This window comes from Hemitrygon akajei, chromosome 5 (genome assembly GCF_048418815.1).
Source record: "Hemitrygon akajei chromosome 5, sHemAka1.3, whole genome shotgun sequence".
Taxonomy (NCBI): domain Eukaryota; kingdom Metazoa; phylum Chordata; class Chondrichthyes; order Myliobatiformes; family Dasyatidae; genus Hemitrygon; species Hemitrygon akajei.
In genome coordinates, this window is record NC_133128.1 from 22,138,168 (window position 1) to 22,165,186 (window position 27,019).

At 41.9% G+C, this 27,019-nt stretch overlaps 1 protein-coding gene across 6 annotated transcripts in view; it reads right to left on the reverse strand.

Annotated features, from left to right (window-relative positions):
* The window catches only part of LOC140727541 (cell adhesion molecule DSCAM), a 779,430-nt gene that overhangs the window by 20,659 nt on the left and 731,752 nt on the right, over nt 1-27,019 (reverse strand). For all 6 annotated transcript variants that reach the window (XM_073045003.1, XM_073045002.1, XM_073045004.1 and 3 more), the window contains 6 exons: nt 26,747-26,923; nt 24,609-24,639; nt 21,975-22,090; nt 18,123-18,272; nt 8,372-8,569; nt 5,175-5,477 (listed from right to left, as the gene is read on the reverse strand). In XM_073045003.1, the coding sequence (XP_072901104.1) occupies nt 5,175-5,477; nt 8,372-8,569; nt 18,123-18,272; nt 21,975-22,090; nt 24,609-24,639; nt 26,747-26,923 (975 nt within the window). The remainder of the gene's footprint in view (nt 1-5,174; nt 5,478-8,371; nt 8,570-18,122; nt 18,273-21,974; nt 22,091-24,608; nt 24,640-26,746; nt 26,924-27,019) is intronic.

Consider the following 27,019-nt stretch of genomic DNA (forward strand, 5'->3'; position numbering starts at 1 on the left):
CTGTGGAAAAGACTTATGTGGAATTTGCCTATGATAAAGCTATGTGTTTTGAGAGATGGGTTTCTTCTAAAAATGTAAATGAGGACTATGATACATTGAGAGAGCTGATTTTGATGGAGGAATTTAAAAGAAGCATTCCTGTTGAAGTAAGGACCTACTTAAATGAGAGGGATACTGATAAATTGCAGGACTGTGCTAGATTAGCTGATGAGTATGTTTTAATCCATAAGAATAAATTTCCTCAGGGTAGAATTTTTAAGAGGAAAAATAATATGGAGACTCCAGGTAAATCAGAAATTAAATTAGAGGTTAATGAGAGAGGTAAGGAGGAAGGAAAGCCTGTGAAGGAAAGACAGTTTGGTCTTATTTGTAACTATTGTAAGAAGCCTGGCCATGTAATAGCTAACTGTTTCAAATTGAAAAAGAAAGAGAAGGAAGCAGTTCCAGATGCTTGTGTGCAACATACTAAAGCACCTGTAAAGTTACAGGGTTTGGTAAACACAAATGAGGATTTGTTAGAGTCTGACAAAGTTAGAAAGGGATATGATCATTTTATAACTGAAGGGTTTGTATCCTTGAAAGAAGGATCTACTCTGGTGCCAATAAAAATTCTTAGGGATACTGGAGCTTCTCAATCACTGATGTTAGATAGTGTGTTGAAGTTTAATGAAGAGAGTGATACTGGTGAGGTAAATTACATAAGAGGTGTTGGAAGTGATTTTATGCCTGTACATTTACATGAAGTAAATTTAAAGTCAGGGTTGGTTACAGGATTTGTTAAGGTAGGATTACAGCATAGCTTACCTGTGAAGGGTATTTCTTTATTGTTAGGTAATGACTTGGCAGGTGGACAAGTTTTTCCTGAAGTGCATTTGACAATGGAGTCAGAGGTACCTGAGGTGAATTTTAACACAGATTCTTCCTGTGTTGTGACTAGAGCTATGGCTAAAAAGATTGATGTGCAGAATGAGGTTGTTACTCATGACTGTTCAACTCAGGATTTGAGTTTTGAGGATGTGTCAGAAACTTTCTTACCTTCGTTGTTTGAACAAGATTCTGGGAGTAAGTCTGACTATGAAGATTTATCTTTGTCACGGAAGGAGATGATAGCAGAGCAGAATAGAGATCCTGAGATTATAAAATTAAGGGAACAAGCTTTACTAGGTAGTGAAATTGAGAAGGTGTCAGTAGGATATTACTTGGAGAAAGGAGTGTTGATGAGGAAGTGGAGGTCGCCTACAATTCCTGCAAGTGAGGAATGGAATGTTGTTTATCAGGTAGTTGTTCCTAAAGTTTATCGGAATGAGATTTTGACTTTAGCTCATAGTGTGCCTTTAGGTGGACATCAAGGGGTAAGGAAAACTGTGGACAAGATTTTAAAACATTTTTACTGGCCTGGTTTAAGAAAAGATGTGGCGATGTTTTGTAAGACATGCCATACTTGTCAGATTGTGGGTAAGCCAAATCAGGTTACACCAGTAGCTCCATTACAACCTATTCCAGCATTCGGTGAACCGTTTTCTAAAGTTATTGTAGATTGTGTTGGTCCATTACCAAAGACAAAAACTGGTTATCAGTATTTGTTGACTATCATGTGTACTTTGTCTAGGTTTCCAGAGGCAGTACCACTTAGGAATATAAAAGCTAAAACTGTGACGAAGGCTCTTATAAAATTCTTTACTTATTTTGGATTGCCTAAGGAAATACAAACTGATCAAGGTAGTAATTTTATGTCTGGATTGTTTCAACAGATAGTTTATAAATTGGGAGCTAAGCAAATTACTTCGTCTGCGTACCATCCAGAATCGCAAGGTGCTTTGGAGAGGTTTCATTCTACTCTCAAGAATATGATTAGGACATATTGTGTGGAGAATGAAAGTGACTGGGATGAGAGTATAAACTTACTTTTATTTGCAGTAAGGGAATCGGTACAGGAATCTTTAGGGTTTAGTCCATTTGAACTTGTGTTTGGACATAGAGTTAGAGGACCTTTAGCTTTATTGAAGGAACAGTGGATTAGTAAGGAAGTGCATACTAATTTGTTGGACTATGTTTTGAAATTTAAGAACAGGTTACATAGAGCTTGTAGCTTAGCCAAGGAAAATTTAAAGTTGACTCAGGAGAAAATGAAGACTTGGTATGATAAGGAAGCTAGGATGAGGATGTTTAAGCCTGGAGATAAGGTGTTGGTTCTTTTCCCAGTGCAGACAAATCCTTTACAAGCTAGATTTCATGGACCTTATGAAATTGTGTCTAGAGTTAATGATGTGGATTATGTAATAAAAACTCCAGATCGTAGAAGGTCAACACAACTTTGCCACATAAATATGATTAAACCATATTTTGAGAAACAATCTGATACTGTGACTGTTGTGGTTAGTGGGAATGAGTTGGATTTAACTGGGAACATGATAGATGATTCATCTGACTTTCATTCTAAATCTAACATTGTTTCTGTTAGGTTACCTAATTCGACTATTTTGGAAAATATGGATGAGAAATTAGCACATTTACAGCTAGAGCAGAAACAACAGATGAAGGAATTGATTTTTAAGTATAAGGATTTGTTTCCAGATGTTCCGAGAAGGACTACTATAGCTTCACATGATGTAGATGTTGGAGATGCCAAACCTATTAAACAACATCCATATAGGATGAACATGGAAAAATGTGAACTTGCTGAGAAAGAAATTGAATACATGTTAGAGAATGATATTATTAGACATTCTAACTCGAATTGGAGTTCGCCATGTGTAATGGTGCCAAAACCTGATGGTAGTATTAGGTTTTGTACGGACTATAGGAAGGTGAATGCTGTAACGAAAACAGATGCATATCCAATTCCTAGAGTGGATGATTGTGTAGATAAGGTTGGAAAAGCAAAGTTCCTTACAAAGATTGATTTATTGAAAGGGTATTGGTGTGTTCCACTAACGGACAGAGGTAGAAAAATTTCTGCATTTGTAACTCCATCTGGGTTATATGAGTATAATGTTCTTCCATTTGGGATGAAGAATGCGCCAGGTACTTTTCAGAGGATGATTAATTCTGTGATTCAGGGATTGAAAGATACTGATGCTTATATTGATGATTTAGTGACAGGAAATGATACTTGGGAAGCACACATTATTGCGGTGGAGAAATTGTTTGAAAAGCTTTCAAAAGCTAACTTGACTATTAATTTAGCCAAGAGTGAATTTGGACATGCTACTGTGACTTACCTTGGTTATGTTGTAGGTCAAGGTAAGGTAGCTCCTGTTCAGGCAAAAGTTCAGGCAATTTTGGAAATTCCCACTCCAACGGGGAAAAAAACTCTCAGAAGGTTTTTGGGAATGGTAGGATATTATCGAAAATTTTGTAAGAATTTTGCTAATGTTGCCCTTCCATTAACTAATCTTCTGCAGAAGAATGTGAAGTTTGTGTGGACAGTGTTTTGTCAGGAAGCATTTGAAAAATTGAAAACAATGATATGTGAACAACCTGTGCTTAAGGCACCTGACTTTGAAAAACCTTTTTCATTAGCTGTGGATGCTAGTGATGAAGCTGCGGGAGCAGTATTGATGCAAAGGAATGAGGGTGATGAGGTTGATCATCCAGTAGCTTACTTTTCTAAGAAATTTAATAAGCATCAAAGAAACTATTCAACAATAGAGAAAGAATTGTTATCTCTTGTGTTAGCTTTGGAATATTTTGAGGTATATGTTGGTACAACTCAAAAACCACTTATTGTTTACACTGATCATAATCCGTTAGTTTTTCTGAGTAAGATGAAAAACAAAAACAGAAGATTGTTAAATTGGAGTTTGATGTTACAAGAGTACAATATTGTGATAACTCATATTAAAGGTAAAGATAATGTGGTTGCTGATTGTCTATCTCGATGTTGAATGTACAATGGTTTTTTTTTGGAGTGGTTTTTTTTTATTGTAACACTCCTACTGTATTGTATTTTGTGTATGTTATATGATTTATACATTTGTTTTTTTTTGTAAGTAATTGTTAAAAATTTTTGTTCTTGATAGACCAAAAATGTTTTTTTTTTGGAGGGAGGTGTTACGTACCCGTGACACGTGACAGTGGTACCCTTGTCACGTGACTGGGGTTGAAGTTATACTGGACATGAGGTAATGGTGGAGTGATGTCATTTTCCCGCCAGTAGAGGTCATGTGACAGGTTTTTTCTACAGGGTATAAAAGGAAGACCCACCCTGTCAGGTGGGGCAGTTCGTGGCTGGATTTGCCAAGATGACTTCATGTCACTGCGTGATTTAAAGGGATGACGCAGTTTAGTTAAAAATGAAGTTTTATATGATGCCTGAAGTTTAAAAGGTCAGAGCCAACGGTTTCTTTGCTAAGGGAGAGTGAAGAAAAGTTTGGAAAATGGAGATCGAGAAGAATCGATGTTCAATGGATTGACTTCGACCTTGTTTGATCCTCATTTGGAAGGATTTCGTTGACTATTCTCGCTGTTGACCCCTGGGATGACCAGAAAGGGTTTGAGAATAGTGTGGAAGAGAGGTCAGTCACTTTAAGCTGTTATATTTAATAAAATTCGACGTGGGAGTTCGACGCTGGGAATCGAAGGACATCGACGTGGAAGAGAATTTAAATCGCTTTAAAAAGTCTCTCCTTTTAAAAGTACCGTGAGCTTTTGAACTGTCGGCATGTCGTTTTAGAATGCTGTTTTCATTCGGCAATTCGCTTTAGAGAACTGAGTTCTTTTCAATACCGCTTTAAAGACTGTTTGAGACTGCAACGCTATTAAGAACTGTTTGATTCAGCTGCCAGCAGCTGGTTTCGGGTCATTGTTTGGGTTTGTTTACATTTGAAGGGGGTTTGTTATCAGTGTTTAATAAACGTGTTATTCGTTATAAAACCCCTTGCCTAACTCATCTATATTATTGTTGCCCGAATACGTAACACCTGACTCACTACCAGCTCACCATGAATTACATTAGTCCCTGCACTATTTCACTATGGATTACACCCAAACAGACCTATATTCACCCCCACCTCATAAGAGAGGTTTTGCCATCCCAACACTGACCCTCCTGGGTTAGATCTACAAATGAATTCAGGCCCTAAATCACACACACATCAGACATCTTTGGATCTTCTCTGACCACTGGGTCCAATGCCATGTGTCAGATACTTTCCCAGAACACCTTGCCATACCTGGTCGGTGTGCTTTTGGAACTGCCATGTTAGCCACTCTGCCGGCATCCTGAGGTTTTGGTGGTGACGCGGTGAATCTGCAGATGCCCGACTCTGAGGGAGTGCTGGACGTCAGGCTATCGGTGTACTCGTTGGTCCCGGCGGTCAGCTGCTCTGAGGACGTGTCCGATATGAAGCACTCCGTGATTGTAAACTTTGCATGCCTTAGCTGCTCCTCCATCTTGGCATGCTCATAGGCCCTAGCCAGCTCCTCGTACGTAGAGGAGGCACTCTCAGTGGAGACCATGCTGCTCCGGGCTCTGTCTAACGGGGAAAACACATCGCAAATCAGGCTTCTGAGTATTCGTGTTTCTACCTGATGTCAAGATTTGCCAAACCACAACAAACAAAAAGCAAGGCTAAAATATTAGAAAGTACCAGCAGGCCTTTCCTCCAAGAGGACCACAGCCTTGATGGTGGGTTGGAGGCTAGCGTGTCTCAATGACCTGCACAACTATGCTGGCTGGAGTCAGGGCTTTGTGCTTTGGCTCTTGGTAGGGTCACCCATGCCAAACAAGTCAAATAGTTGGGGCCAGACTAATAGTGGTTCACCATTCCTCCAGGTTTGGGGCTTCAGCTCAGGGTTAACAACCCTGACTGGTAAAACAACACTGTTATGGAAACAGCAATGAAGATCCCTTCTGCATCTGAGTGTAAATGGTATTCCTGAGTCTCCCCCAGAGAATTGAATAATTGATATTAGTGAAAACTGAGAGGAAGCTTCTGACACAATGAAGTCCTGAAAACCACCAGAGATGGAGGAACTTCATTGCTGCCCTGAACACCAGCGGCGTAATTGTCAGTTAGAGAGCTGGGCTTTGCTCGGAACTTAGGACACAGATTTGGGTACAACCTTGAGGAAGACCAAGTAGAGGGAAACGAGATTTCTGAGAATTTCATCAATTGACACCAATGATGTGCGGAGATGATGAACGATCAATTGTTACTTTTAAATAGAACATTATTACTGAAGAAACTGGAGTAAAAATCAGCCAATCAGAAGTTGGTAGCCTCCTACCTGATGCCATGAATACCAGTTTCTCTTTCTGGTAAAAGAGAATTCAGTCCCTCCCCTCTTATTCTATTCCCCACTCTTACCTCCTTCTTTCCTTTCTCCTATGCTCCACTCTCTTCTCCTTCAGCCCTTTACCTCTCCCACCCACCTGGCTTCCCCTATCACCTTCTAGCTATTCTTTTTCCTATTCCCCCACCTTCTTATTCTGGCATCTTCCCCCTTCCCTTTCCATCCCGCAGAAGGGTCTCGGCCTGAAATGTTGACTGTTTATTTATTTTCATAGATGCTGCCTGACCTGCTGAGTTCCTCTAGCATTTTGTGTGTGTTGCTTTGGATTTTCACCATCTGCAGAATTTTTTGTACTTATGAGAAGCCAATCATCCCCTTGAGCCTGTTCTGCCATTCAATAAGATGGGTTGAATTAATCTTGGCCTCAGCACCACTTTCCTGCTCTCTCACCACATCCTTTGAGCGAGGTCAAATATCCATTAATCTTTCTCTTGAATATATTTAATAACCTCCTACACAGTTTTCCAAAGATTTATGACCCTCTGAAAGAAAACAATCTTCCTCTGAAAGAGGCGTTCACTTCACCCTGAATATAATCAGTAACCCTGCCAAGTACAGTTCTCCACAATAGGGAATTCCGAGGGGAAATTCCTCCTCATGTCTGCTTTAAACTCTGCCTGCTAATTATAGACAGGCCCACCAAGGGGAACGTCTTCTCAGTACCCACCCTGTCAATCCTCCCTCAATAGAAGTGCTTATTCTTCTGAACGCCAGTAAATTTAAATGCAGCCTGTTCCGTCTCTCTTTGTATGTCAAGGTCAAAGTCGAGTTCATTATCCCATGTACAAATGCAAATAGACACACGTGCAATGAAAAACTTACATGAAGCAGCATCACAGGTGCATAGCATCATATAAACAGTATAACCAGCGTTCCTAATCCATTCGTCCTAGGAATGCGAGGCACAAAAATAGCCTGTCTTGGCTCCTCTCATCTATGCCAATGGTGATGAGTGTCTATGCTAAATGTTTTTCAGTGCTCACTCTTATTAAAGGAACGCAAACAGTTCACAAAGGAATTCAAAATCTGTGAAAGCTTTCTTGGTCAGTAAGCCCTGGAGAAGGTCCTGATTGCCTATGGATGCAAATGGCCACTTATGGTGAGGGAGTCTGTCAGCTGTATTTCACTCCACAGCTGAAGAGTGCCACTGAGACTAAGTTGAAAGTAACATTAAAGTATAAACGTGTAAGAAACAGGAGTGGAATTTGGTCGAACTAACCCCTGACTCCGGCCCGCCATTCAGTAAAACCTTGGCTGATCTGACCCTAGCCTTAGTTCCATTTTCCTGACTCCTGCCCAAGTCCGCGTTTCCCCTGTAGCTCAAAAATGTATTTATCTCTGTCTTGAATACATTCAGTAATTTAACTTCTACAGCTCTCAGTGGTAAGATATTCTGTGAGAGAAGGTATTCCTCCTCATCTCCATCGTACATGGCCCACATACAGGGGTTTGCCTCCTCAGGCTCAGCTGAAAATCTGTCCCAATAATAAATCCCAGCATGTTCTCAGCCAGGGCGGATCCAGCCAGTATGTTCCAGGGATATAAAGGATAGTCAGCTGTAGGTTACCCTTTGGTTCCTTACTATTGTTTTCCTTCTCAGGTATAAATGGAGTTTTGAAATCTGTTTCTTTTTCTGGCTGGGACCTAGGAGCAGAATTAGGCCATTTGACCCTTGTCTACTCTATCATTCAGGCATGGCTGATTTATTATTCCCTCACAACCCCATTCTCCTGCCTTCTCCACTTTACCTTTGAGCTTCAGGATGTCCATTGTATACATTTCTCTGATATTAAATGTACCTATTGAAACCCCTTTGCTAATCATGAACCTATCAGCCTGACCTTTATCTATGCCCAATGAGTTGTCCGTGGCAATGCATTCCATAGATTCACCACCGTCTGGTTAAAGAAATTACTCATCCTGGAGCCATCAAATGGCTCTCATGCATAATCCTCTCATCCAGGGGATTATTCTCGTAAATTCCCTCTGGAGTCTTTTCAATGCCAGCATACCTTCCTTAGATATGGGAATACTGCGGGTGCAGTTGTGCTGTTGTGTAAGAACATTGTGTTACCTGTGTCCTGTGATGGGCTGACACTGTAACTGTCGCTCTCTTTATCAACAGATCCCGCCACGTGGGGTGTTGGCATTCTCCAGTCCGTCGTCAGAGTGTGGGCAGACATTGTGGGGTGGGGTCTGTTCAACGTCCACTGGCTGGAATATCTGTTACGAGCTGAAGGTACTCCCTTTGCATTCCTGCGAGCTGTGGGATCTGCAGATCATAAAACCCATAAAAATGACATCCAGCGACTGACAGGAGATTCAGATTTTGACACACGAGACGAGCGAGGGTTTTGTGAATCACCTGCATTTCTTAGTGCAGGAACAACAATTGACTCCTTATTGTAATGACACAGTAGATCCTTCTCCATAATCCTCAATCCGTTTCAACTGCTGTTAAAGAGATTATGACCTGCGAATGTAATTAGCAGTGTGTGCTTGCCGCCCAATTCAGCTTCACCATTGTCACAGATATAGAGATTGAGAGCACAGCTGTTGAACCCTTAACAAGTTTCTTAGTAATTTACAGTGCAATTCCAGTGCCTCTCCTCTCTAATATCATGCGCTTGTGTCACTGAGAATACATCTTACAAAATTATCTCTGTTATTAAACAGTAATCTTACCTTATCATGATGACAGCAGCAGGAGCATGCAGAAAATAGCTTTTAAGCATAATATGTGGAAGCGGACAAGCAATTGTCTGTATGCACATATTATACTGGATGTGCATACACGTATTTGATTGCTTACATCCATTATATTTGATGTTCATACATATATTACAAACACAAGAAAATCTGCAGATGCTGAAAATCCAAAGCAACACACACAGAATGCTGGAGGAACTCAGCAGCATCAACAGAAAAGAGTAAACAGTCAAAGTTTCCGGCTGAGACCTTTCTTCAGGATTGGAGAAGGGTCTCAGCCCGAGACCTCAACTATTTACACCTCATTTTGGATATACATATACATATCATATTGCATGTAGATTTCTGTTGGATCCGCATACACATATTATATCGTATACGAGTATTATTTTGGAAGTGCGTACCCACTGTATTGGATGCTAAAGAAAGTTTTTGACATTTGGAAAATTGGCACGAACATAACACAAGGGAAAATTATTATGGATAAATGTCAGTCAGAATTTCATAAAAACTGCTGCAATTGCTAACAGGAATAAGAGAAATAAGAGCTAGAGTCAGTGTCTAGCACCATCAAACATTTGTAAGATCATACTGATTTGATAGTGTCACACGTAGAAGTACAGAATCAGGTCCTTTGACCCAACTTCTCCATGCCAATCAAAATGCCAATCTACTCTAGTCCCATTTGCCTGCATTTGACCCATATTCCTATCAACCTTCCCTAGCCATATAGCTGTCCAACTATATGTTAAATGTTGCTAATGTACCTACTGCAATCACTTCCTTTTGCAGTTCATACTAAATAAATACCACCCTCCACATGAAAAAGTTGTCCCCTCTGGTCCCTACTAAAAACTTTCCCCCTTCACTTTAAACCTTTGCCCTCTAGCTCTTAGTTCACCATCCCTGGGGATAAAGGTGTGATTTCATTCTGTCTCTGCCGCTAATGATTTTGTACAACTTTGTATGATCACCTTCTGTCATCAATGGTCCAAGGAATAAAGTTTTAGCCTGACCAACTTATGACCCAGTCCCTCAAGTCCCAGCAACTCAGAAAACTTTTTCTGCACTCTTTCTCCTGGACTCAACTCAATTTCTGCCTGTTACACATATCCCCTAGACTCATCTTTAATTGGAAGATCTTTGAATATGTTCAAAGAATTTACTTCTACAGTTCTCCAGGGTTGAGAGCTTTAAAAAAGTTATGACCCTTTGAAATATGCTGTCCCACCTCAGCTTTGACGTAAATGACAACCCTTTATTCTGAACTTCTGTCTTCTTGTTCCAGCTGCTGAATGAGGAAAAACAGCATCTGACTTACAAATACTGCCAGAATATAATTCTTCTCAGCTCCAGTGGGGTAGGCCCAACCTGCTCATTGTTTCCTTTATCCCAGCCTAGCACAGAAGCACTCAACAGGTCATAGAGCTGTAGAACACTAAAAAACAGAAACTAGCCCTTCAGCCCATCTAGCCTATGCTAACCCACTAGTGGAAAAGAAATGAAGATCCTTCATCAGAACCAGAAAATTCAAGTCAAGTCAAGTCGTCAACTTTTATTGTCATTTTGACCATAACTGCTGGTACAGTGCGTAGTAAAAATGAGACAACGTTTTTCAGGACCATGGTGTTACATGACACAGTACAAAAAACTAGACTGAACTACGTAATTAAAAAAAACACAGGGAAAGCTACACTAGACTACAGACCTACACAGGACTGCATAAAGTGCACAAAAACAGTGCAGGCATTACAATAAATAATAAACAGGACAATAGGGCAAGGTGTCAGTCCAGGCTTCAGGTATTGAGGAGTCTGATAGCTTGGGGGAAGAAACTGTTACATAGCCTGGTCGTGAGAGCCCGAATGCTTCGGAGCCTTTTCCCAGAATTGAGAAAATAAACAAGGTGCAGAGTGGGGAAGGTGGAGACAGCAGACAGAATGTTTGTGGTAAAGTTAAATTCTGACCTTGGGTGCTCTCTGAGTAGAGCTTGCACTTTCATCCCGTGAATGCAGTCGTTCATGACCACCTTCTCAAGGACAAAAAATGTTGACCTTTCTGGCATCACCTGGATCTTATATATTATTATAGAATTACACTCCGGATCCAATCAAAGGTACAATTATTCATCATTTATGTCTTTTTTATGATTGTAAGACTCTGCTGGTTATCAAGAACATCAGGTACTGCAGGACCTCCCCATCAGTGAGAGCAGAGGAGCTGGACTAGGTCCGGACAGTGTTGTCGTCTGTTACAGGAAGGTGCTGTGGGTTGGTGTGTGGAGGCTGTGTGCAGCCTAGCAAATGGAGCGAACAATCGTCTTGGATGTTTTTCTTGTGATCGCAGGACCCTGTTGGATATTGGTAATGTAGAATACTGTAAATCCGGTTCACTGATTCTTTGGTGAGACCAACAGCTGGGGAGTTGCATGACCTCGGCTGTAATGCAGACTGGTCCCTCATTCTGCAGGGCTGCCTGTTGCATCGCCCGGGGAGAGGCGTTGGAGGCAGTGTGGGAGAGAGCAGAGGCATGGAGTGTGTGTTGCATTGGGGGGTGGTCCCACCCATCGGTGCTGCTCCCTAGTGTTTGCTTGGTGAATAACAAGCCTGACTGCATTCCTCTGTGGCTGCACTAGTGCATGAAGATTGGACTGCTGCTGGCTTATTCTTGTTGAAAACATCCATACAGCATTCATCTACAGGCAGAACTTGGGCTATATTATATTTTTTTTGTGTGACTGTATGTTTACTGTTATCATACACATGCTTTATGTGCCTTGTGCTGTGTATGACTGTTGGTATTGCATTTTGCACCATGGTCCCAGAGGAGCGCATTTTCATTTGGTTGTATTCATGGGTGTTCTTGTATGGTTCAATGACAATTGACCTCCTAAGACATCCTCTCTAATCCGGTCAGCATCCTGATAAATCTCCTCTGCACCTTTTCTAAAGCTTCCACATCCTTCCTATAATGAGGCAAGCAGAGCTCAACACAACATTCCAAATGAGTTCTAACCAGAGTTTCATAGAACCGCAACATTACCTTGCATTGCCTGAACCAATTTCACCCCCCCCCCCCACTCAACTAATGAAGGCCAACACATCATACACCTTAACAACACTATCAATTTGCATTGGAACTTTGAAGAAGGATTTATCGACGTGAACCCCAAGTTTGCTCTGTTCCTCCACACTGCCAGAATCCTGCCATTAGCCCTTTATACTGAGACACTGCATTACCTCCTGTGTAATCACATCATCTGGCCCTTTAACCAAGGAATCAAGTTACTGAATCATTTCAAACTGCCTCTAATGCAAGTGTATATATTTTTAACAAATTTACCTGCAACACTCATAAAGATTTAATGAAAAACACTCAGTTATTTTCTGCAGCATTCTGAATTATTTACATTCAAATAAACCGCAGTGATTATAATTTAAAACCATGCAGGTATCCCCACATAGTGATCTGCATGAACTGATCCCTTAGTGTGATGTTGCCATGACAACAAAAGGTAAAATTAAAATTGTTTCAAAAATGTTCCAAGTCTCTCTTCTGAAGATTACTTGTCAGAAGTTTATCACAATCAAAGAGCTTCTGCTGCTGTTGAACTAAGCTAATTGTGTAAATAGCGCAGTGGTGCCATGCCCATGAAAATTCCTATCGTACAGGTGCACGGCGAAGATAAAGCTTCGAGTATAACTAAAGGAGAAGCATCAAACAGGACAGATTCCCTTTGAGAGGAAGCTGATGCAAGGGAAAAAACAATGCAGATCCTAGCAGTGCTGACAGCTGCTGATGATATAAGCGGGAATTGTTTGATATTGTGGTGCACCAGACTACAGTGAAAGAAGTTGTTTCTGCCTGGAGGACAAAGAAACCTCCAGTGAAAATGACTGATGCATACTCAAATGCGTACACACACACACACACACACACACACACACACACACACACACACACACACACACACACACACACACACACACACACACACTCAAACATGTATGAAAAGATGATACGTGCACATGCACACCTGTGAGGAGCACTTGATGGCTCTGGGCCTCTACTCACTGGAATTCGGAAGAATGAGGGGTGACCTCATTGAAACCTATCGAATGGTGAAGGGCCCCGATAGCGTGAATGTGGAGAGACAGACAGATGTACTTTATTGATCCTGAGGGAAATTGGGAGGCTGTTTCCTATGGAGGGGAAGTCTAGGACCAGGGGACACAGCCTCGGGATAGAAGGGTGTCCTCTTAGAACAGAGATGAGGAGGAAATTCTTTAGCCTGAGGGGTGAATCTATGGAATTTGTGGCCACAGGCAGCTGTGGAGGCCAAGTCATGGGTATATAGATTATTAATTGGTCTGGGCACAAAGGGATACAGGGAGAAAGCAGGAGATTCGAGCTGAGAGGGAAAATAGATCAGCCATGATGAAATAGTGGAGCAGACTCAATGGGCCAAATGGCCCAATTCTGCTCCTATATCCTATGGTCTCACCCATACTAGCAGATGGTTACACACACATACTTATGAACACATACACAAAAGATCGCAGGATTAAGGGTTATAAGGTGAAAGCAAGAACTGTGAGTGAAATGGACAATCAGCCTATGATCATATTGAATGAGTGAGACTCCAGCTCAGCGGTTAGTGAAATTACTTTGCAGCACCAGCGAGCACCGATTGGGGTTCGGAAGAATGGTAATGGCCTAATCCTGCACTTATATACTATGTTTCTACACCCTCTAATAAAATAACCACTTCTATACTCTCTAATAAAATTATTATGCTGGCCTTCGTCAGTCAGGACATTTAGAAGGAGGGGCATTATGCTGTGGTTATGTTGGTCAGACATGTTACAGGAAAGATATTGTGAAGACGGGTGGGTTGCAGATGGAATTTACAAGGATGCTGTCTGGGCTAGAGGGAGTGAGTTATAGGGAGAGGTTGGCATTGCTGGTCCTTTATTCCTTGGAGCATAGGAGAATGAGGGGTGGCCTCAAAGAAGTTTATAAAATCATGAGGGGTATGGATAAAGTGAACAGTCGTAGTCAAGTCCTCAGGGTTACAGATTCCGAACTAGAGAGCACAAAACTACAGGGGAGAGGTTTAAGAAAGACCTGAGGTAACTTCTTTACACAGAGCATCTAGGATGAGCTGCCAGAGAAAATGGTCGTGACAGGTACAATTGCAACATTTCAAAAGCATTTTGATGGAGTGGAAGAGCCTGGCGGGTTATGGATTGAATACAGGTTTGCTATCCCAAGACGTTTACTCTGCTCTTCATGGCGTTGAGGCTGAGGCTGTGAGACTGCTCCAGGATTTGTGTCTGTGAGCTCCGACATCTTGTGTGATGAACTGAGGCTAAGGCTATGGGCCTACTCCAGCTGCTCTGGGTCTATAGACAAAATTTCATCGCAAACACTGTTGCTTGCTTTTATTATTTGTACGATTTGTGTTTTTTTTTTCTCTCCCTCAGTGTATTGGGTGTTGGTTCTTTTTTAAATTGGGTCTTTCGTGTACCTTGTTCTGTGGCTACCTGTAAGCAGATGAATCTCAAGATTGTACAATTTATACATTCTTTGATTATAAATGTACTTTGAAATGCAAGCAATGCTGTGGTTAGCATGGGCCAGGTGGCTGAGGTACCATCTTGAATAGTAGTTGGCATGGTTTTTACAACCTTACTCCCTTGATAGGCAGGAAGAGGGATAGGTTTTAAAAAACAAAAGCAAAAAAAAAGACTTCTGCTCTCCTTTCTCTAACATTCTCACAGCAACAGCACACTGCAAATTATTCACTGAGAATTGATGCAGCTTTTTCTTTCTCACTCTACCTTGCCCCCCGGGACAGTGAGAATGAATTAACAGTTGCAATGTTCTGCCATTGATCTCAAAGCTACCTCCAGCAAGGCAACAGCGTAAGAGTCAGAACATTTGTCTTGCTGGTTGTAAACGTGGGAAGAAATTGCATTGATTTCTCTTTCTGATCCCCAAGGCTGAGACAGACTCATCAATCCTCAACTGTCAGCTTTCTTGGAAGTTACCCATTAGCTGTGGGTGAGATAATAGCTTGTTGCCGTAGTTCTTTCAGAACTTAAGGTGACTAGTGAGATTGAACAAAAATACATATTGCAAATATATAGGCTTAGACTACAGAATAAAGATTGCACTCAATGTCAGCAAGACCAAAGAACCTCAGGAAGGGTAAGATGAGGGAACACACACCAGTCCTCATAGAGGGATCAGAAATAGAGAAAGTGAACAATTTCAAGTTTCCGGATGTCAATATCTCTGAGGGTCTAACCTGGACCCAACATATTGATGCAGCTACAAAAAAGGCAGGGCAGTGGTTATATTTCATCAGGAATTTGAGGATATTTGATATGTCACCAAGGACACTCGCAAATTTCTACAGATGCACCGTGGGGAGCTTCTAACTGGCTGCATCACTGTCTGATATGGGGGGAGGGGAGCTACTGCACAGGGTCGAAATGACCTGCACAGAGTTGTTACGTTAGTCAGTTCCATCATGGGCACTAGCCTCTGTGGAATCCAGGAGATCTTCAAGCAGTGATACCACAAAAAAGACATTGCCATCATTAAAGACCCCTGTCACCCAGGTCATGCCTTGTTCTCATTGCTACCATCAGGGAGGAGGTACAGAAGTCTGAAGGCACACACTCAACGATTCAGGAACAGCTTCTTCCCCTCTGTCCTCTGATTTACGAATGGACATTGAACCCATGAGCACTGCTTCACTTTTTTATTTTTATTTTTGCCCTACTTATTTAATTTAACTATTTAATATATATACTTACTGTAAATCACGGTTTTCTCTGTTATTACACATTGCATTGTACTGCTGCTGCAAAGACAAACAACTATATTAAACCTGTTTCTGATTCTGATTCTTTCTTACCTCCGATGGTAAAGCTGCCAAAAGCTCATTTAAAGAGGTATCCTCCAAAGAGCAAAGGCATCACAAACACAAGAGGTTCTGCAGATGCTGGGAATCCAGAGCAACTCACACAAAATGCTGGAGGAGCTCAGCTAGTCAGGTAGCATCTATGGAAATAAATAAGCAGTTGCCGTTTTGGGCCCAGACCTTTGATCAGGCCTGGAAAGGGAGGGGGAAGATGCCAGAATAAGGTGGTGGTGGGGAGGTGAAGGAAGACAAGCAAGAAGGTGATAGGTGAGGCCGGGTAGGTAGGGGAGGGGGGGTGGAGTAAGCTGGGAGCTGACAGGTGGAAAAGGCAAAGGGCTGGAAGAAGAATCTGATAGAAGAGCAGAATGAACCATGGGAGAAAGTGAAGGAGGAGAGGTACCAGGGTGAGGTGATAGGCAGGTGAGGATAAGAGGCAAGATGCCAGCATGGGGAACTGAAGAAGAGAGAAGGGGAGGAGAAAAAAAATTACCGGAATTTGATGTTCATGCCATCAGCCTGGAATATGAGATGTGCTCCTCTAACCTGAGAGAGCCCTCACAAAGATGTGTGGGTTAATATGTTAATTAGCTGTTGTAAATTGCTCTTAGCATGCGGGTAAGTAGTAGAAACTGGGGCAGGGGGAGAGGCTGTTGAGTTCATGGGAATACAGGGAGAATTGAGGATTGGTTACAATGGAAGGCTGATGGCCAGCAAGGGTTTGAAGGTCCAGTGGGTCTATTTAAATGCCATATCTCTCTATAATTAAAACATAGCTTTCTCTGTAAGTCCCATGTAATATTTGATTTTCTTAGCACTTGATAAAGTGGTGAGGAGAAGGTCAAGAAGGGAAACCTTTTCATGAACTGATTAAAGATAGATCTCATGATTCGTCTGATTGTATTCGTCATCAGTATTTTTGTTCATGTCGCCTTTCGTTTATTTCATAGATGTTGCAGTCAGGTGCGTTCGGCAAGCTAACCCCTATTGAACTTACATCAGGTTCAAGGATTGCTTTGAGTCATAGAGCTGCTTAGTACAGAAACCAGCCCTTTCTGAGTTCAAACCAACCATTAGGCACCCACTTACACTATTCATCTTTTATCCTCCCTATGTTCCCTTTCTCTCCCCTCAGATTCTTCCACTCATCTACACCACAGATAATGTACAATGGCAAGTAAACCCACCTATCCACGCAGCTTTGGGATATGAGTGGAAACTGGAGCGCCCAGACGAAACCCTCATGGTCACAAGGAGAACGTGCAAGCTCCACAGAGACAGCACCCAAGGTCAGGTTTGAAGCTAGACCCTGGAGTGGTGATGCAGCAGTGCGTTTCAATCAGTAAAGTTAGTCAGAAAGGTCATTAGGAATGCAGAATAGGGAAGGGGTTGGCACGGTAGTGTAGTGGTTAGCACAACACTGTATGGTACCAGCTGCGGTTCAATTCCTGCTGCTATCTGCAAGGAGTTTGTACGTTCTCCCTGTGAACCCATGTCTTTCTTCCCACAGTCCAAAGATGTACTGGTTGGTAGGTTAATTGTGTTCATTGTGAATTGTCCCGTGATTAGGCAGGGGTTAATTTGGGGATGGCTGGGTACCGTGGCTCAAAGGGTCAGAAGGGCCTGTTCCGCTCTGTATTTTGTGGAATAGATAAATAAATATATTTTACAGCAATTCAGTGGACCCCTCCTCTGGGCTGAAGCAAATAACTGGACCAAACCACATTCCATCTAATCCATGTTCAACTTATCATCAAAATAATTAATATTTAAAATATCCTTCAAATCCTATAGAGTTATAGAGCATTACAGTTCAGAAACAGGCCTTGCGGGCCATCGGGTTCATGCCAAGCCAATTTACTGCATGGTCTGATCTATCTTGCCAAACCTCTCTCAAACTTCTCTTAAAAGTTACAAATGAACCCACATGAACTTGCAGACTTACAACCAATGTCTTGGAGTTTCTACCAGCTGCTGGATGAGCATCCTTGAATGGAATTTCAGAATCAAGTGTTTTACAGACCATAAAACCATCCTTTCACAGAAAGATCTTGAAACACATCTGAGTACCAGCATTGCTCATCAAATAAGATATTTGGTCCCAACCACAAGTGAAACAAAGAGCCATTGAAGCCAACAGTCACCGTTTGCCTATAGTCTCACTTTTGCCAAAAAAAGTACTCACTGGTTCCTGGCCGAGCGTCTGAAACATCTACCAGAGGTCCGGTAGCCTGTGAGACTGAATGGTAATGCACGGTGTGTGTTGCCGTTAGCGATTTCTGTTTCACAGCCTCACCAAAGTCGGAATCTGTCAATAGCACAGTGGATCGGTCATCTGTAATACAGCAAGAATATACCATTGAATATATTAACTGCAGTATTATGGAGTCATGCAGCGCAGACATAGGGTCTACTGCGCATTGAGCTCGTGCCAACTGACAAGCGTCCATTTCTGCTGGTCCCACATTAATCTCATTTTGTTCTCTCCATATTTCCTCAGTTCCTCTTAGATTCTGGCGTAGTGGTTAGCACAACGCTTTACAGCGCTAGCTGTAAGATGGCAGCTCAGTCTCTGGCGCTGACCATCAGTACATTCTCCCTGTGACCGCATGGGTTTCCTCCGGGTGCTTCAGCTTCCTGCCACAGTCCAAAGATGTATGAATTAGAGTTAATAAGCTGCGGGCTTGCTGCGTTGGCACGGGAAGCGCAGTGACACTTACAGGCTGTCCCCAGCACGACCTCGATGCAAATGATGCATTTCACTGTATGTTTTGATGTGCATGGGAAAAATAAAGCTAATCTTAAATCTTTTCTTTGCCCCTCACCTTTACACTGAGGACACTAGGTCAATTAACCTATCAGCCTTTTCATTGTTGGGATGTGGAAGGAAAGTTGAACAGGATGGGGGTTCACAGGGAGAACATGTGATGTTGATGCAGACAATTACTAGAGATCAAGTCTTAACGAGACTGGCTAGTGCTGTGAAGCCATTGCTTTACTAGCTGTGCCACTGTGCTGCCAGTTTAAGAGAGGAATTAATAAAGCACAGTGTATAGTTGATATTTGCGGGGGGCATTACAACTTCCTCACAGGATTTCAGGCAAACAACTGCAGCATTCTACTCTGTAAATTTGAGTTCTCCTTTGATTTCATCCACAGGAAGAGGAAAGAAATGTGTGTGAGTTTCTTTTTTATTGAACGTTGGGTGTTTGATGTTTTCTTTGAACGGGTTCCACGGTGTTTCTTTGTTTCATGTGTGTCTGTGGGAAGACAGACCTCAGGGTTGTATACTGCATATGTACTTTGATAATAAATGTACTTTGAAGCTTTGAAATGGTAACTAATTGGCAGATAAACACCGATGAAATAAATGAGCAGGTCAACAACTAAAATGATATTAATTGAAGGGCCAGTGCTCTCCCCTGCTCTCTGCATAATGGGATCTTCAATGTTCACTTATCATAGCATATTAGGTTAACATCTCATCTGAAGAAAAACGCAACTCCAGTAGTGTAATACTCCTTTACTTTACAAACAAATTTCAGCCTAAGACATGTAATTATACCTCTGAACTCTTGAACCTACAACCTTCTGATTCAGAACCAAGGCGAAGGATGGGTGCACTTTGTTCCAATTGAAAACTGAGTTAGTACGATAGACTGAATGACTCCAGCTATGGTGTAGTCTGCTGTCACACTGATTGCTATAGATGCAATATATTCCTGCCTGCTAATGTCCCTTTAGCTTTTATCTGCCTCAATGCCTAATTATGGCTTGAGCAATCAGACTTCTGTGCATTTTTATTACTTAACCTCCTGTGACACTACAATCAGTTATCACCTTCAGATCAGGTTGGAGATAAGCCAAGGGCGGAAATGGGAACCGCGTATATTTGCAATTCAGTGAGCATGTCAAAGTCATACATAAATTCAGCTCTTCTTTTTACATAAATATATTATGGATTATTATTTATCAGTAAACAACACAAAGCTCAACAGGAGTTTTAGAATAGACAAAGCTGACGAGAAAATTCATGAAACAGTGAACGTGTTAGATTTTCATCACTGTCTGGTGCTCTTTGATAAGAGGTACACACACACGGATACTTTGTGAAGACAGGCCGGTCTAATTGTCACTGTGAAGTGCCAAATATTTTTCAGAGCCTAAGCAAAAAAAAAATACTAGAGGAACTCTGCAAGTCATGCAGCTTGTTGGTCAGTTGACCATTTGGATCCAGGCCTTTCATCTGGCGGATAAGCTGAAATTCTATATATATTTTCAAGGGGCTAGTAAGGGAAAGCTGATGCACTTGTTTTCCCAAACTATTGACTGTCACCTCAGCTGGGGACTCATTCAGTCCTCAGACATCAAAGAAGGTCTTGACTCAAAATGTTGATTGTCCACTTCCCTCCACAGATGCTGCCTAACACACTGAGTTCCTCCAGCAGTTTATTTCTGCTTGAAACCCCGTTGTGCGTGTATCTCCACAATGGCCTGCCCATGGATACAGCTGTAACTGACAAACTTTTAAGCAGCCCAAATTTTCTCAGACCTGCCCATTCTCTGGAAGGAATTTCATTCACTGGACCCCGTATGGAGGGCTTATTAAAATGAGCAGGAGAAATCAGCTGGCATCAATAAGATCCAGTGTACAAATTGCTCATGTGGACAAGTACACCTCCCACTCCTTCTTCCTCAAACCCAACTCCTTCTGGGGACTTCAGTTCGATTTCTGAACCTCCCTTTCACCCTACTATCTTTGCGTAAACTGACCACCTGAGCTTCCTACTTTGCAGATAATGCTCTTATTAAGAACTGTATGGCCTAGAGTTGTAGAGCTAAATAGCACAGAAACGGAATCTTAAAGCCCAATTTGTCCATGATAATAATTTTCTAACAGAGCTAGTCCCATTTGCCTGCATTTGGCCCTTAATCCTCCAAGTCATTCCTATCCATGTACCTGTATGAGACTTTTAAATGTCGTCATTGTACCTGCCTTTACCAAGGATTCTAAGGTTTCAATGCCTGAAAGTGCACCCTTACACATGGACCTCAGTAACAGTGGCATAGGAAAGTAACATGGGCTATTAACATTGAGGCATTAGGGTAGATAAACCCCATGGAATTGTGTGTAAGGAAAATTTAAGAAGATACATTTAGAAGCCAGGCCTTATTAGGAGTGAGAAATCAGTGGGAATGGAAATAGAACAGCAGAGGATGGTGGAATGTAGGAGAATGGGAGATGTAGGGAGAGGAGGGGAGGAAGAGGGAGGGGGAGGGAAAGAAAGAGGGAGGGGAGAGAGAGTGACGGAGGGATAGAGAGGGGGAGAGGGAGAGGAAGAAGGGGAGGGGAGAGTGGGAGAGGGAGGGGGGAGAGAGAGAGACAGACAGACAGACAGATAGAGAGATAGTGTGTGAGGCAAGAGAGTGAAATAGTGTTTGCTCATTTGCTCTCATTGTTTCCTCTTCCTCTACCTTCACCACCAAGTCCCTTTCTCTTTTCTTGCCCCCATCCTCCCACTCTCCTCTTCTCATTTTCCATCCTCCATCCACAGCCCCGCTGTATATTTCTCTGTCCTCCCACTGCCACGTCTCCTCTCACAGGTGCTGTAGTACGAGGGGCAGCAGAAGTCAGAGCTGCTGTTGTAGTTTGGGAGACCTGAGGACTGAGGACTGAGGACCAAGGATCAAGGTCCTGGCCTGATGTAAATCCAAGGTTTGGACTTCATTGGGTGGGGTGAGAGACAGGTCCAGCACTAGAAACACCAACCTCATCTGATCTTAGTCATTAGCATATAAGCTTTCATTTTCTAGCTGCTTCAGAATAGAATTTCAATCTCTATACCAGAATTTATGGTAAATACAGGTTATTTTCCTCTGCAATCTCTTCACTCTGCTTTGGAATATTGAAGGGACACTTTGCTTTGGAAGTAGACAAATTGCTGCTTGAAAGGACTTGAGGAACGAATGGCAGAAGGAACAACACAAATACATAATAAATGACTGGAGAGATGAGAGACGGGTGTGAACTCCATACCGATTGTTTCCATGGTATCCCTCTCTTCTATTAGAAGCTGAGCTCGAGGGATGTCGATGTGCATTCTCAGGGTTTGCTGCTGCTTATTCAGTGTATCCGATGTCCTGGTGTTTTTACTTGAAACAGACAGAGAGAAAAACCATTACAGGGGTCCATGTTTGAGGGGCCCCCCCCATTTAATTTTTCACTTTAAAAGATTAAACACAGATTGACAAATGACTAATAGGCAAAATAAAATAAACTGTGCAAATGCAAACTAATATTAATAAATCCATCAATCAACTGGGATCATGAGCTGTAATGTCCTTGAAAGTGACACCCTAGGTTGTGGAATCAGTTCAGTGTTGGGGTGAGTGAAGTTATCCATGCTGGTTCAGGAGCCTGATGACTGAAGGGTAATAGCAGTTCCTGAACCTTTTGGCGTGGAACTTAAGGCTTGCTGAAGGTAGTGAGAAGAGAACATTTTTTGGCTGGTGGGGGTTCCTCAATAACTTCTTGAGAAAATGAGGGTGATCTCAGTTATAGAGCCACCCGAAAGACTTGGGTCACTACCCCTGGAACTCATCTGCAGCTTGAAGAATGAGAAGGGTGCTTTTGTTTCCGTGGTTTGTCCGTATGGCCGCAATTCAAACCCGGTCCCAGAAACCCTGGAGGACCACTCCACCATAATTGCATTCAAGTGTGCAGATGAATAAAGCAAAATAAAATTAGTGAGCCTGGTAAATCCATTTGGAGAAACAATTTTCATAAACAATAGTTTTATTTGTAAGCTTGGTCCTCTGTTTGGAAATGGAGAAGGAAAATTCACAAGGGACTCCTTGAATTTAGAGGATTGTTAGGCATAAATTTGCCATGAATGCTCAGCATTGCTTTTCCGAAGAGGGCATGCTTAATAATATTCAAACAAATGTTCAAAGCAACTGCTTTCAAACTATTTCCCAGAATGAACCAACTTGGCTTCATTCAGTGCTGCAGAATTAGCAATTTCTGTTCCATTAGAACCTTTGTTCATTGTAAGCTATCAAAGTATCTAGGCCAATTAGCAGTTAATTTTGCATGTGTTGTGGGAAATTTAGGGAAGACCAGAACATGATTAAATGTGAAAATCTAGAAGTCTTAAGGCTAGGAATGCTATCACAATCTTTCCAAGACTAAGTAACATAATTTCAATTTATAAACATTCAGGAACGAAAACCATGCAACTATCAATTCTCTTAATTGTGAGACTGACCTTTGACCTAATCAACTACACCCTTGACTCCCTCCTTTCAGCAGCTGATTGCAACATTCTTCCCCACCCTTTAAAATCTCAGTGCCATCCTGGCAGATGTACTGCCTCTCCTCCCATCAGTTCAGTTTACCTTGTGAGCTGGGACCCAATTCCATGTCCTACTGTCCTCCATAACATTTTTCCATGGAGGTAAGGCCTGTCAGTTTATTAAATGGATAAGTCTCAGTCTAGAACAGGGGTTCCCAACCTGGGGTCCATGGTTCCCTTGCTTAATGGTATTGATCCATGGCATAAAAAAGGTTGGAAACCCCTGGTCTAGAAGGAACAGCACCTTGGCCTTGCACACTAGAATATCATTCACTGTATTTGTGTTATTACACTTTGTTAACTTGGCCTGTTTTTCCAGTTGACAAAGCCTTAAGCCACTTTCTGAGTTATGTTAATAATGATAAATAACAAAAGATAGAGACGCACAGCAGGGAAGCAGGCCTTGTGGCCTGACCTGACTGTGCTGACCTTAATGTTGATAGTTTTATTCAGAATCTTTTGTGATATTCAAGAGTCCTAAAACACCTTTGAGGTACAGCAACTGAGTTGTGCCCAAAATGTTCCACAGACTGCAATGCAATGCTGACCAATTAATCAGTCTGCTATTCATTTGAGGGGTAAATATTAGTCAGACATTAAGGATTAGTCCTTTGGCCTTCGAAACAGTACCTCGTTAACCATCTGAGAACAGGTGGCACTTTAGAGTGATATGTTAAAGGATGAGACCTCTGAGCTCAGGACTATCTCATGGACTGTCAGACTAGATTTTTGCAGTGAAGTCTCACCAGATGGGAGTGTGAGAAAGAACAACAGATCAGCCCCTAAGACAACCCCCTAACTTTCACTCAAGTTGTACTGAAATAGGTGAGATGCCTGTGGGTTAAAGGTGCATGGCCTGTTCCAGGGCCCCTGTCGTATGATTACAGACACAAACGTGTTATTCAAACACTCTACTGCTCTTAGTTGAGTTGAGTGGTGATTAACGAAACCTATTTTCCTTTAGTTGAGAGCTGTGGGTCTCTGCCAGTGGGGGCCAACTCACACTTTACAATCTAATTGGGGTTGTTTGAGAACTCAGCTATCCCCATATTAGGCCATATCTCCCAACCATCTAAACATGGATGCCAGCTATTCTCCTGTTCTCCTATCGTGCCATAGTAGTGACTGCAAATGTGGCTTGACACTAAGGGACGGACAGAAATGCCTTGCTTTCACCTGTGTCTAGTTTAGAACACGATTCAATGTTGCCCTCTTGTACTGATTCACGCTATGACCGTTAGCATAAAACTGGCCAAAACAGTGGATTCCTATATCGTTCAACCATGTAAAAATATCAAAAGATCAGTATACATTACCTCATTAACATCTCAGCAAGGCTTTTAGCATCTAAAAGAAAAGATGATATATGTTATTTTGTTGGTGTCAAATCTTTAATTTATAAAAAAAAACATTTGGTGTATTGTGCTATGGTGTTTGCACTCTCTTGCTTAAGATTTTAACTTGTTGACAAAAAAATTCAAATTATGCAAATTATATAAACAAAAATTAACAGCAATTTGATTCATAAAGCTCCCCTAGGAATATTAAACATCTCTGCAGGAAGCAATGTCATAAAAAATTCAACCAAATATAACACAGAGCCACGGAAAGAGCTATAAGAATAGACTTCCGCATTCTTGGTCAAGGAGCTAGCTTGTAAGGAATATCTCAAAGGAATAGAAACAGATGGAGAGGACTGGAATGGTGATGGCAATGGAATCCTCGAGGCTGCTGGCTGATTAATGATGAAGGGATTAAAACCTGGACTGTAGAAGGCTAGATTTGAAAGGTTAGGACTATGGCAGTGAGCCATTTAAGAACATTAACATACTGTAGATCATAGAACATGGAACAGTAAAGCTGAGGTACAGGCTTCTTGGTCAATGATGTTGTGCCAAACTCATTAAGCTAGGAATTAAAAGTCAAACTAATCTCTTCTGCCTCCATAATGTCCTTATCCCTCCATTCTATGTATATTAATGAGCCTGCCTAAGAGCCCTTCAAATGCTCGCTTTACAAACCATTGGAAAAATAATTTGCAGAAACAACAGACTGAATTTTGGAATGGGGAAGGATAATTCATGAGGGACTCCTTGAAGTTAGGGACTGTTTGGTATAAACTTGCTATGAAGTCTCAACTTTGCTTTTCCAATATGGACAGGCATTTGCCTCCACTACCACCCCTGGCATTCCAGACACCCATCACTTTTAGTGTAAAAAACACAGGCTCTGCCTATCCCTTTTGAATTTCCACCCTCTCACATTAAATGCATTGCCCCCTAGTATTAGAATTTCGACCCTGGGAAAATGATACCAGATGAGTATGCTTTCTAAGCTTCTTGTTATTTTATAAACTTCTATCAAGTCTGCACTCAGCCTCTGACACCTGAAAGGGCAGAACACTAGTCCAGCCTGTGCTTATAGTATATAGCGACTAATCACGGCAGCATCCTGGGAAACCCCTTCCACTTCTTTTCCAAAGCCTCTCCTTTTTATAATGGGGCAATCGGAGCTGAATGCAATTCTCCAGATGTATTTTTTAAAGCTGCAACATAACTTTATGACTCTTGAGTTCAATACTATATTAGCTCTGATGAAGGGTCTTGGCCAGAAACATTGACAGATCATTTCCCTCCATAGACATGGCCTAATCTGCTGAGTTCTTCTGCATTTTGTGTGTGTTGGTCTGGATTTCCAGCATCTGCAGAATCTCTTGTGCTTGAGCATGCCATATCTCTTCTGTACCACCTTATCAAGCTGTGCAACCAGGAGACATAAGATGAAATGGGAAGTGGGAGACTGGGATGAAGAGAGATGTTGGGAGAGAATCCCATGTCTTGAGGCTCAGGTCCCTGAATGGAAAGGGTTTGAAATTAGGATCATGCTAAAGCCCAGGACTGAAGGAGCCCCAAGACCTGGTCCGTTCTGGTCACCTACCTACAGGAAAAATATCAGTAAGATTGAAAAAGTGCAGAGAAAATTTACAAAAATGTTGCCAGAACTTAAGGACTTGAGTCATAGGGAAAGGTTGAATAGTTCAGGACTTTATTCCCTTGAGCGTAGGAGACTGAGGGAAGATTTGATAGAGATATACAAAATTATGAGGGATAGGGATAGGTTAAATGCAAACTGAGGTTGGGTGAGACTAGAACCAGACGTTATGGGTTAAGGGTGAAGGGTGAAATGTTTAAGGAATACATGAGGTAGAGCCTCCTTATTCAGGAGGAAATGAAAGTGTGGAATGAGCTGCCGGAAGATTATTAGTTTGGCAGAGTCGAGATGGGCTGAAGAGCCTCTTTCAGTGCTGTAGTGTTCTATGACTCTATCTCAGATGGTTCAGGACTGGTGGAAGTTACAAAGATAGGGGAGATCATATGCAGAGAATTATAAACCTATATAAGGAATGACGGGCTAATCTTTAAGCATACAATGAGCTTTCTGATCGGCTTCTTACCCCGCAGTCTCTTCAGGCGTTGCTCCCTCCGGCGCCTTCGGACCACAAGCAGCAGGGCAAAAAGGAGCAGGGCAGCTAGAAGGATGCAGGAGATCGTCACCAACATCTTCAGCTCCTCGTTGGTTGCCATTCCATCCTCAGTCTGGACCACTGATTTAATCAATGGTGGAATTGTGCCTGTGCAATTGAAGTCACAATATTAATTACTGAGGTATATAATAGCAATTTTTCTTTTAGAAGGTCCAATACATTGTGAAGAAATAATTCCATTTA